The 13,537-nt window shown below is 37.6% G+C and overlaps 1 protein-coding gene across 2 annotated transcripts in view; it reads right to left on the minus strand.

Moving 5' to 3' along the window:
• The window catches only part of EML5 (EMAP like 5), a 168,413-nt gene that overhangs the window by 93,665 nt on the left and 61,211 nt on the right, over positions 1–13,537 (minus strand). For both annotated transcript variants that reach the window (XM_055538847.1, XM_055538848.1), the window contains exons 9-10: positions 8,001–8,257; positions 6,681–6,893 (exon numbers count right to left, since the gene is read on the minus strand). In XM_055538847.1, coding sequence (XP_055394822.1) covers positions 6,681–6,893; positions 8,001–8,257 — 470 coding nt within the window. The remainder of the gene's footprint in view (positions 1–6,680; positions 6,894–8,000; positions 8,258–13,537) is intronic.

A 13,537-nucleotide genomic window follows, 5' to 3' on the forward strand; every position in this document is an offset into this window, starting at 1 on the left:
CTGAACTGAACAGTGTTTTGATGACCTTAAAACTTCTAGATGTAAAATATTGGAGAATATCTTTTTTAGCTCTAGTAAAAAGGCAGAGGAACCAGAGATTAAATTGCCAACATCCGCTGGATCATCAAAAAAGCAAGAGTTCCAGAAAAACATCTATTTCTGCTTTACTGACTATGCCAAAGCCTTTGACTGTGTGGATCACAATAAACTGGAAAATTCTGAAAGAGATGGGAATAACAGACCACCTGGCCTCCCTCTTGAGAAACCTGTATGCAGGTCAGGAAGCAACAGTTAGAACTGGACATGGGACAACAGACTGGTTCCAAATAGGAAAAGGAGTACATCAAGGCTGTATATTGTCACCCTGCTTATTTAACTTCTATGCAGAGTACATCATGAGAAACGCTGGGCTGGAAGAAGCACAAGCTGGAATTAAGATTGCCAGCTGCTGTTGCTGCTAAGTCGTTTTAGTTGTGTCCAATTCTGTGCGACCCCATAGATGGCAGCCGACCAGGCTCCACCGTCCCTGGGATTCCGCAAGCAAGAACACTGGAGTGGGTTGCCATTTCCTTCTCTAATGCATGAAAGTGAAAAGTGAAAGTAAACTCGCTTAGTCATGTCCGACTCTTAGCAACCCCATGGACCCCACCAGGCTTCTCCATCCATGGGATTTTCCAGGCAAGAGTACTGGAGTGGGGTGCCATTGCCAGGAGAAATATCAATAACCGCAGATATGCAAATGACACCACCCTTAGGGCAGAAAGTGAAGAACTAAAGAGCCTCTTGATGAAAGTGAAAGAGGAGAGTAAAACAGTTGGTTTAAAGGTCAACATTCAGAAAACTAAGATCATGGCATCTGGTCCCATCACTTCATGGCAGACAGATGGGGAAACAGTGGAAACAGTGGCTGACTTTATTTTTCTGGGCTCCAAAATCACTGCAGATGGTGACTTCAGCCATGAAATTAAAAGACGCTTACTCCTTGGAAGGAAAGTTATGACCAACCTGGATAGCATATTGAAAGCAGAGACACTACTTTGCCAACAAAGGTCTGTCTAGTCAAGGCTATGGTTTTTCCAGTGGTCATGTATTGATGTGAGAGTTGGACTATAAAGAAAGCTGAGTGCCGAAGATGCTTTTGAACTGTGGTGTTGGAGAAGATTCTTGAGAGTCCCTTGGGCTGCAAGGAGATCCAACCAGTCCATCCTAAAGGAGATCAGTCCTGGGTGTTCATTGAAAAGACTGATGTTGAAGCTGAAACTCCAATACTTTGGCCACCTGATGCAAAGAACTGACTCATGTGAAAAGACCCTGATGCTGGGAAAGATTGAGGGCAGGAGGAGAAGGGGATGACAGAAAATGAGATGGTTGGATGGCATCACCGACTCAATGGACACGAGTCTGGGTAAACTCTGGGAGTTGGTGATGGACAGGGAGGCCTGGCGTGCTGCGGTCCATGGGGTAGCAAAGAGTCGGACATGACTGAGTGACTGAACTGAACTGAAAAAGTAGAATTCCTTATACACAAAACAGGACTGTTCAGAAAAAAAGGAGAAACTGCCTTGACTACACTGAAATGAAAACTAGTCAACCAAAGACATCATTAAGAAAATAAAACGACAAGTCACAAACTCAGAAAAGACATTTGTAATCCATAAAAATTACAAATCATTTGTACCTAGAGTATATAAAATTATTTCCATTAAACAATAAAACAAACACCTCTAAAAATAGGCAAAAGATATGAACTTGTGTTTGATAGACCAGGAAGTGCAGAAAATTAAAAAATATTGGGAAAGATGGTCAACCTTATTATAAATAGTAGAGAAATGTAAATTAAGACAATGTGACATCATTTACACTAACTAGATTTACAAGTAAAAACTGTGGTGATGCCAAGTGTGGAAGAAGATGTATTCAACAGGGTTGTGTAAAATGGTATAACTCTTTTGGAAAACAGTTTGGCATCTTCTTATAAACTCTCTATGACTCAGCAATTTCACTCCTAAGTACACATCTCTGAAAAACTAGTTATAACAAAAGGCTGCAGAGAACCCACATGTCCACAGACAGGAGAATAAACACGGGAACTGTAGCTCGTCTCACAGCAGTTTTTACAGCAATGAGAGACAAACACATAGCACGCTGCGCAGCAGTCTCTCAGAATCTGAGAAAAGCGGTGTTGGGGAAGTCTCTGTCACAGAGCTGTTTTATTGTTCGATATTTGTTTTTCCAAAGAAGTTTCTCCTGGAATCTAAAAAATGTTTTTGCCCAATATAAATTTTCATTTGTCAGTAAGTACGGAAAGAGTCTTGGCAAGTATTAACGGTGATGAAGGGGTCAGACTAAATCACCCTGCCTGCACCTCTCCACCCGTTGCCACCCTGGCCTCCTCGCCCTCTACCACAGCCTCAGCGCTGCTGCCTGGGAAACGCCTGATCATTTGAGAGGGATTATGGTCAAGAGCAGGAGAATCCAGAGAGAAGAGGATAATAATAGACAGAAAGAAAGAAAGAAAAAAAGAAGAGTAATGCTTTGGACTGGGATTTGAGGGGGCTGGGCTTCCCTGGCAGCTCAGACAGTAAAGAATCCGCCTGCAGTGTGGGAGACCTGGGTTTGATCCCTGCATTGGGAAGATCCACTGGAGAAGGAAATGGAAAACCACTCCAGTGTTCTTGCCTGGAAAATCCCATGGACAGAGGAGCTTGGCAGGTTATAGTACATGAGATCGCAAGAGTTAGACACAACTTAGTGACTAAACCACCACCAAATTCTGGGTTAACTTCATTTTATATTTCAATTACAATGATTCTATAACATAAGCAACTTCTATTACTTAACTTCTTTCCACATTTTGTAAAAGTTTTACTCCTTAGATTATAATGGATATTACCTAAGTGGTTAGCTAAAATACATTAATACATCAGACACAGTCTTTCCCAAACTTAAGTTGGATCAATGGTACAACTTACCGCAATGAAGTAATGTACAACTGCCTAACTAATCTAAAAAAAAGAGAACTTTTCTATAGTGATACTACTAGCTTTATGCTAGTTTGTAAATTCAATAAATACACAATCTTAAAATACTTCTACTAATCTTTTAAATATGCAGTTGTTATGTTTTGTCTTCTCTCCCAATTACCTACCCAAAGTCTCAAGCTGACTCACAAATGCCTAGAAATAAAAACTCTTATCATAAAACAAATGTCTAACAAAACTCTAAAAAAAGAGAAAACAAGAAAAACAATTTATACTTATATTCTTGAAGCAGTATCTGAAAAGACTAACTTTTCTTAAAGACTTTGATAAAATATTCCTACAGCAATTCAGAAAACTACTACATACTTTATAAATGAAACAAAATTATCAAGCAATAAAAATACTATCTTCTCTGTTGCAAAAGATAAAACTTGTGAGTAAATCACATCCATTTGATTAGGAAAATTCAGAAAATTAAAGTACTGTTTTTTCCTGCATAGAGGTCACTATATGAAACAATGAGTTGAAGCAATGTCTAAGACGAATATTATCATGATTAATCTTACTAAATCTCACATCTTCTAAATAGGCAAGTATCATTTGAATCACAATAAAACTTGTGCCTGGTGACTCTCATGTCCTGGCTATGTGGTAGAATCCAGAAATAGGTTACTTCAATTGCTGGAGGTTTAGCTAGCCTTTAACATCCTTAGCATTATTCACGGAGGCACTTTCACAGGCATCTAGGAAGCTGACACCTGGCAGGCAGGAATGGGCAAGATGAAACAGCTGGCAGGATCTGGAACTCACACTTGACTGTAGAGGCATAACAAATACCAATCTAGACTTCTGGGAAATGTGGGCCCTTAACCTTAACATCAGTGGACTACCTAAACTATTTGAATAAAACTCTTTCTGCTGTTTCCAAAATTAGCTTTTAGTAAATTCCATTTTAACATTTGTCCAACCACTTTTATTAACATCCAGGTGAAAATTATGACTGCATCTGCTATAGATGTTGATACTCTTAACAATATATTCAACTGTACCTAATATAAGGCCCCATACTATAGGAGAGAGGTCTTAGAAAACTAAATCTGAGAAGAAACTTGGCTTTCTCTGAGTAGCATGGTTTGATTTTTTTAAAATAGCTACAGTGAAAATTATTCTGTGCTTTACTTTATTTCTGGTTTCAGGAAGCTCAGATTCAGTTTTGATGTTTGACTACTGTCAATTTCTTCATCTGACTTTAACATGGTATTTCTATTTATATTTCCCTTGGTATGAATTCTTTACTTACATAATTATTTTAGTGCTGAGAGACTTGCCATAAGCTGACTCAAATACTTTCTGGAACAAGGCATGGAACAAATGAATAATAGAGTATTTCATGTAATTATCCTCATGTCTATTAACAGATCGATTAATATCATTTTAAAAGACACCCAAGAAAAAGAGGTCATACATAAAAAAAACAGAAAATAACCAATGATAAGACCCCTTAATTTTCTTCCACTGCCAGTTATGAAAAATAAATATCAAAACAATATATGTTAAGGGTTTAAGCAAAAACACTTTCTCAAAAACCAACAAACAAACCAATAGACTCCAAACTGTAACTTAAGCTTAGGCAGCTGGCTACTTCATCAGAATTCTTAAGAAAATGATGTCAATTCGAGGTTTTTTGTATTTCCACACAAATTGTGAAATTATTTGTTCTAGCTCTGTGAAGAATACCGTTGGTAGCTTGACAGGGATTGCAATGAATCTATAAATTGCTTTGGGTAGTATACTGATTTTCACTATACTGATTCTTCCAAACCATGAACATGGTATATTTCTCCATCTATTAGTGTCCTCTTTGATTTCTTTCACCAGTGTTTTATAGTTTTCTATATATAGGTCTTTAGTTTCTTTAGGTAGATATATTCCTAAGTATTTTATTCTTTCCATTGCAATGGTTAATGGGATTGTTTCCTTAATTTCTCTTTCTGTTTTCTCATTATTAGTGTATAGGAATGCAAGGGATTTCTGTGTGTTGATTTTATACCCTCCAACTTTACGGAGCCTATTATACAGAGTGAAGTAAGCCAGAAAGAAAAACACCAATACAGTATACTAATGCATATATATGGAATTTAGAAAGATGGTAACAATAACCCTGTGTACGAGAAAGCAAAAGAGACACTGATGTATAGATCAGTCTTATGGACTCTGTGGGAGAGAGAGAGGGTGGGGAGATTTGGGAGAATGGCATTGAAACATGTATAATATCATGTATGAAACGAGTCGCCAGTCCAGGTTCGATGCACAATACTGGATGCTTGGGGCTGGTGCACTGGGACGACCCAGAGGGAGGGTATGGGGAGGGAGGAGGGAGGAGGGTTCAGCATGGGGAACACATGTATACCTGTGGCGGATTCATTTCGATATTTGGCAAAACTAATACAATACTGTAAAGTTTAAAAATAAAATAAAATAATAAAAAAAAAAGAAAATGATGTCAGAAAAATGTCTCATAAGAGATATATGTTCAGCAAGTTAAATGAGTAAAGATAACAAGTCATAAGAAAAGTATAACTATCATTGTATATTCTGACTATATGAAATAATTCTGGAAGTAGAAAGAAAAATAACTCTTTAAAAAGAAAGAGGTAAAGTATTAACCCATTTATAATATATGAATTCAAAAATAACTTTCTAGTACAGCCATTATGGAGAACAGTGTGGAGATTCCTTAAAAAACTGGAAATAGAACTGCCTTATGACCCAGCAATCCCACTGCTGGGCATACACACCGAGGAAACCAGAACTGAAAGAGACACGTGTACCCCAATGTTCATCGCAGCACTGTTTATAATAGCCAGGACATGGAAGGAACCTAGACGTCCATCAGCAGATGAATGGATAAGAAAGCTGTGGTACATACACACAATGGAGTATTACCCAGCCATTAAAAAGAATACAAGTGAATCAGTTCTAATGAGGTGGATGAAACTGGAGCCTATTATACAGAGTGAAGTAAGCCAGAAAGAAAAACACCAATACAGTACACTAACGCATATATATGGAATTAAGAAAGATGGTAACGATAACCCTGTATGTGAGACAGCAAAAGAGACACAGATGTATAGAACAGTTGTTTGGACTCTGTGGGAGAGGGAGAGAGTCGGATGATTTGGGGGAATGGCATGGAAACATGTGTAATATCATATAAGAAAAGAATCACCAGTCCAGGTTCGATGCAGGATACAGGATGCTTGGGGCTGGTGCACTGGAATGACCTGGAGGGATGATACAGGGAGGGAGGTGGGAGGAGGGTTCAGGATGGGGAATACATGTATGCCCGTGGCAGACTCATGTTGCTGTATGGCAGAACCAATACAATATTGTAAAGTAATTAGCCTCCAGTTAAAATAAATAAATTTAAATAAAAAAAAAAACAACAAAAACAAAAAAAACTTTCTAATAAAAACTTCATATCCAAAGATAAAAGTAATAACATGACAATAATTTCTTAACTGCCAAAATATTGTAGCTATTTCTGTTCACTTTCATGATATCTTTCACCAGAGACTCACCACACATATTTTAAAGAGTATTAACCCTCTTATTTATCTTAAGACTAATTTTCTGTAAGAACCTAAAGGTCTTTTGTAAGAGAGAGGTGAATTAATACTATTTTGAAAGAAAAGATACCTTTTCTTAAGCAAGGATATCGAAATAATTTTACAATTCCATAGTCATCAGCTGTAACTAAAACTTGGCCAATATAATTCCCATCTACTGAGTTTATATCATTAATATCTGAATACTTGGGCCAAATTCCATTTACTTCAAGGCCTGAAACGCATGTCCATGAAGCCCAATGAACACCTTTTATTTCTTCTTTACTTGCCACTTCTTTTCCTCCTAAAAATAAATTAGAGTATTAATTTAAGAAGTTACTTCCTTTAATTTTTACTCAAGCACAAGTTATACTGATAACATGGTAAATTCCAAAATTTAAGGATCTTTCCAATCCAGTTAAAGGAGAATACATGAATAGGTAAGTGACTACAGTAAGGAAAGGAGAAAATTAAGTGTAAGGAGTTGTTAAAAAGCCACTACCAAAATTATACTGATTCAAAGAAATATAGATCTGATGATGATGTAGCTTAGCAGGGTCACCCACATGGACAATAAAACTGAACTATATTAAAGTCATGCTATAGATTAGTTACAATGGGGTAACTTCGAAGGAAAAGTAAAAGTTATAAGAAAGTAGCAAATCATGTATTAAAAAAGAAACCTAAGAAGATACATAGTTGAGGAAAAAAAAGATAATTGAAAGGATCATAAAAGAAGGATGAGTGACAAGTAATACATTTACATTAGGCAACATGACTTCAGGATTGGTCAATCTTCGTAAGATACAGACTGTTAACGAAAACTGTTTGAGTGATATATTAATTATGCAGCTAGTCTTATTAAATAAAGTACCGCACTATAGTTACTAATTCATTAAGCATCATACTAAAGTACTGAGAGATATTTTGATGATTCTGTCTTTATTCTTCTCTTTTTAAAGCTTTGATGAAAAGTCTGTTTTTCAAAATTCGTTTGTTAGCTACATTATTAACATTTGCAAAGTTTGAGATGACAACAGAAGACAAAACAATTTATAGTCAGGCATTTATACCCATTATATTTAGTCAATTAGCTGCATCCATTAAAAGTGACATTTTGACTTTCTAATAATACTAGGACTTCACCATATGCTACTCGTATGGCATGGGATTCAACATAAAATACGTATGTCTTAGATCCTCCAAACAAAGAAGTTTTAATTAAGAACCAAAGGATTTCAAATGATAAGGCAGACTTGTAGAAGAGATCACAATGCCTCCAATATTAGCTCAGATTTTCTTTGATGTCCTATACTCAAATGTAACTGACACTCTGCCTCCAGCAAACTCTAAGATATTTTAAAGGAACTAAAAATCTACAAATTATATAAAATTTATAGGAAGTTGTTACCTGGCATCCTGTAGAACAGTCTTTTGCCATTCCCATCGTTTGTCTGTAAATATCTACTGTCTGAGGACCAGTCTAGATGAGTGATGAGACTGAGCGATCCAGCACACTCCCCGCACCTCTTATAGCGCTGGGCAACCCCGTAGATACCAACGGAGCCGTCATTGCAGCCCACAGCGAGGTGAGTTCCGTCTGGTGAATATTTTAGCTCATGAATTGCCTCCTTCCGATCTTTAATATGCACAACTTCTGTCATATCTCTATAAAGAAAAACAAGAGAGACCATGGGGGGGAAAAGTCACTACGGAATTAGTTCAGTTTTCCAATGTGTCTAAAATGACTGTATCAAGTATTTAGAAACCATAAAATAAATATAAATGATACAAGTAGTATTAATTCAGGAATAATTTTACTGAACAGAAATATATGAGGACAATACATGCTAGAAGTAGAGAAAAATGCTAAAGTTTAGTTCCTAAATTACTTAATTTTAAGTAGTTCAGAGATTCATATTACATTTCCAAAGTAATACAATAACAGAAATCAAGCCATGGGATTTTTATGATGAAGCTTCTTACAAGTACTGAGCTTATAAAAAAAATACTTAATTATAAACACCATGATATTCAAATTAAATTTTTGTAATGAACTAAATGTACAAAATTATACCCAGGAAATAAAGGAAACATTGATTTCAGTAATATACTTGAATATATATCTGTATATAGCTACCATGTTTAGTTCAACCTCTCTGACCTCTTTGAATAGAACACAATTCTTCCCAATTTGCGATCATTTCAGTCAGCAGTGTTAAACATTTTTTTAATGATGCCTTATAACTGACTCTCCAGAATAATACAGGTATTGGTAGTGGCCATAAAAACAGATCAGCAGCTGAATACTGCTGAGTTTGAAAGCACATGGAGGTGGTGGAGAGGCAGAGAAGAGGGGGCAGCAAGGGAGGGGCAGGGGGAGGCGAGGGTCTTATTTCCAACTGTTGCCACAGAGTTTTTTCCAAATAAATTTTGCATTACCCATCTGAAATGCTCCCAATAGATAATTCCAAGAATAGAAGTTTAAATGGCTATTCCCCAATTTTTACAGTTCCCAAATAGACAATTCAAAGTAATAAAATTCATATTTCTTTCAGATACACTAAGTATTTAACTTTGTTTTAGACTCACGAGATATGAATATGAACTCATCTTCTGTGAGAGATGGAGACAAAGTAATTATACTTCATAACTAAGAAAATGCAGTGAGTGCTCGGAAGGTTATGTATGAAGTTCTATAAGAAACACTGAAAAAGGGTTCAGACTACAGGCAGGCAGGGAGTAAGGAAGAGTGATACCTATTTGAGCCTAAAACCTGAGGGGCTGGCTAATTATAAAAGAGGAGTGAAGGTTTTCCAGAAAGAACACACAGCACGAGCAATGCCAAGTACACGGCACATATGAAGAACAGAGCTGCCCAGGTGGCGCTAGTGGCGAAGACCCCCTGCCAATGCAGGAGATGTAAGAGATGCGGGTTTGATCCCTGGGTTGGGAAGATCCCCTGGAGGAGGGCATGGCCACCTATTTCAGTATTCTTTCCTGCAGAATCCCATGGAGAGAAGAGCCTGGCAGGCTACAGTCCACAGGGTTGCAAAGAGTAGGACAAACGGAAAGCAACTTAGCACAGCGCAGATAATACAACGTGGAAACAAGGTAAGTGGGAAAAGTAACGACCTGATGGGGTTAAAGAGACACACTGAAGACAGTGTGTAACGGGTCTGATATGTTACCAAGGAACCTGGGCTTTACCCTGGTGTTAATCGTATAAAACAAGAGATTAAAATCATCTTCTTAACTATAAAAGGGAATAAGAACAAAACAAATGGAGTGAAAAAAAAAAAACTTTTTAAAAAAAGCTTTCCTTGTCAACATCACTCTTGCCTTACACTTTGCAACTTGCAAGGCCCTCTTCCTAAGCATAAATGAATGTATTTTTAGCTACCTGTACCTTTCCAGTGACTTCTTCCTTTAAGTTCTAATTAAATTCTTGCATCTTATCTCCCTTTCTCCATACCCATTCATCCATCTATCCACCCAGTTCAGTTCAGTCACTCAGTCATGTCTGACCCTTTGCGACCCCATAGACTGCAGCACGCTGGGGTTCCCTGTCTGTCACCAACTCCCAGAGTCTACTCAAACTCATTTCCATTGAGTTGGTGATGCCATCCAACCATCTCATCCTCTGTCATCCCCATCTTCTCCTGCCTTCAGTCTTTCCCAGCATCAGGATCTTTTCAAATGAGTCAGTTCTTCACATCAGGTGGCCAAAGTATTGGAGTTTCAGCTTCAGCATCAGTCCTTCCAATGAATATTCAGGACTGATTTCCTTTAGGACGGACTGGTTGGATCTCCCTGCAGTCCAAGGGAATCTCAAGAGTCTTCTCCAACACCACAGTTCATGGCTCAGCTGGTAAAGAATCCACCTGCAATGCGGGAGACCTGGGTTCGATCCCTGGGTTGGGAAGATCCCCTGGAGGAGGGAAAGGCTACCCACTCCAGTATTCTGGCCTGGAGAATTCCATGGACTGTATAGACCATGGGGTCACAAAGAGTCAGACACAACTGAGCAACTTTCACTTTCCATCCACCCATCCACCCACTAATCCATTCATCTAAATCTGTATGGAGTAAGATTTTTAAGAAAACATCTAAAGCACAATTTGATAGTTTCTATTTTTTGTATATTATTTATTAAAGATACAATCATTCCAATATCAACCACAAACATTAGTTAAATTGCTCATGGAAAGTTCTTCAGAGTTATTTTGTCTTTTTTTAAAGCTTCTGTTCGAGAGCTTTACCTTGCCCAGTTAATGAGAGAAATGTGTGGATATCTCAGGTTGTCTCCTGCTTTCTACCACTATGCCCCTGCCGACCAACCAACACTCAAGCACGCGCACGCGCGCGCACACACACACACACACACACACACACAAAACCAACAGTGATGGAAAGAGAGACTCTGATTGGTTTTATAGTATGTATTATGTTACTGTGCTAAGTCACTTCAGTCATGTCTGACTCTTTGTGACCCGTGGACTGGAACCTGCCAGGCTCCTCTGTCCATGGGATTCTCTACACAAGAATACTGGAGTGGGTGGCCAAGCCCTTCTCCAGCAGATCTTCCCAACTCAGGGACTGAACCCTCATCTCTTGTGCGTCCTGCATTGGCAGGTGGGTTCTTTACCACTAGTTAACGTGATTATATAAATCACAGATGGTGACTGCAGCCACAAAATTAAAAGACGACTGCTCCTTGGAAGAAAGCCATGAAAAACCTTGACAGCACATTAAAAAGCTGAGACATCATTTTGCCAACAAAGGGCCATAAAGTCAAAGCTAAGGTTTCTCCAATTGTCATGTATGGATGGAAATTAGACCGTAAAGGCGGCTGAGCACTGAAGAATTGATGCTTTCTAACTGTAGTGCTGGAGAAGATTCTTGAGAGTCCCTTGGACTGCAAGGAGATCAAACCAGTCCATCTCAAAGGAGATCAACCCTGAATATTCATTGGAAGGACTGACGCTGAAGCTGAAGCTCTAATACTCTGGCCACCTGATGTGAAGAGCTGACTCATTGGAAAAGACCTTGATGCTGGAAAAGACTGAAGACAAAAGGAAAAGGGCAGAAGAGAATGAGATGGTTAGATAGCACCACCAACTTAATGGATATGAATCTGAGCAAACTCCAGGAGACAGTGGAGGACAGAGGAGCCTTGACATGCTGCAGTCCATGGGGTCACAAAGAGTTGGACATGATTTAGCGACTGAACAGTACAAACAGCAGGATTAAGACCAATTAGAAGTCTACTATAGATGGTGGTGGCTCAGAGTTCAGAAAGAAGTGAAATGATTTGAAATATACAATAGTAATCCTTACTGGTATATACATATAATATATAGCATATGTTAAAGATATAATTTTAATCTTATTCACAAACCTTAATCAAAATGCTCCTAGAAAACTCATAAGGTAAGAAAAATCAACAAGATATGGTGACTGGATTAGAAATGATAGTTAGAGAGAGAGGTATCAATGATAAAGCCTAGTTTGCTGACTTATTCAAGAACATGGACTATAGAGGCTTTTGCCAGAATAGTTCCCTGGTGGCCCAGTGGTTAGGATTCTAGGCTTTCACTGCCATGGCTGGGAGTTCCATCCCTGGTTGGGGAACTGAAAGTGCACAAGCCACGCGGCATATATTTTTGAGTTGCTAAAATACTTATTAGAGATAAGAAATTATTCACCTAGTTTCTTCCAGACAATAATGAAAGGGTAAGTAAAAGTATAAATGAAAAAATAACCATCACTATTTTTAATGCATAGCAGCTTTTTGATAGAAATTCTTAGGTGTTTTACATGCATTTTAAATTCCTGGTTGTGAAACAATGCAAATGTACTTAATGAAACTAAATTTTACTCATAAAAATGTTTAAATGGCAAATTATATATTATGTATATTTTATAATAAAAAAAATTAAGAGAAAAATCTCAGCATATCTCATTATAGAAACCCACCCCAGAATAGTCATATCTATAGAAGCTCAGAAGTATAAAAGCTTGATGAATTAATATCTGAGGAAGTGAAAGATATTTTATACATGTTAAAAGAAAGATACTGAAGTAGAAATAAACAGGCTAGAGAGACGGGCACAACAGGCTTTGTCAAGAATTATAAACGTCATCTTAGGGATAGTGCAGTGCTTTATCATCCTTTAGAGAGAGGAGGAATGCAAACAAACATGTTTGAAAAGGTGTCACTCTAAATGGAGAGTGGGAAAGGAACTTGAGGAAGCAGGAGATAGGGAGACCAGATGAGATGCTATTTCACCAACCCACCAGAAAGAAGTTAGGAGACAGCAGAGGTCAGTACAAGGGTACAATGGTGAAAATGAAAGGAAGCAGATTAATTTGAGAGCTACTTAAGGAGGTAGGTTAGTCAGAATTCTGTGATTAATTAGACATGAGAGACAAAAGAGAATGGTTTCTGGACTGGGCAACTGGGTGGACGGTCCCATTATTCAGTAAACTAGATATGAAAAATATCATAAATACTTATTCTCATGAACACGTGTGGCTCAACAGCAAATTTTTAAATGACTGTATAGAAGTCAACTGACTGCACCATATCTACAGATATTCAACACAAGATGTTAACTGCTTTAACAATTTCTTTAAACTTTCTAACTATCCAAGTGAAGGAGGAGATGCAGGCACTTTTTTCCAAAGCATAAAGCTGCAAACAGCAACAAAACTATTCACTCATTTTTAACTGTTTTAAGGTCTCCTTCTCCCTATTCTATGGCAGAAGATCATTACTGAAAATCAATACTACCAAGAAATAGAAATCAAGACCCAAACTTGTCTCAAAATTTTATTCATTAATTTACTAAGCAGTCTTAATCTCCAAAACCAAAGTTTGAGTTAATTTTCTGACAAAGCCATTTTTATAAACATATTTTTTTATATTTCATGAAACTAATATCT

Source organism: Bubalus kerabau, chromosome 10, assembly GCF_029407905.1.
Source record: "Bubalus kerabau isolate K-KA32 ecotype Philippines breed swamp buffalo chromosome 10, PCC_UOA_SB_1v2, whole genome shotgun sequence".
Lineage (NCBI taxonomy): Eukaryota > Metazoa > Chordata > Mammalia > Artiodactyla > Bovidae > Bubalus > Bubalus kerabau.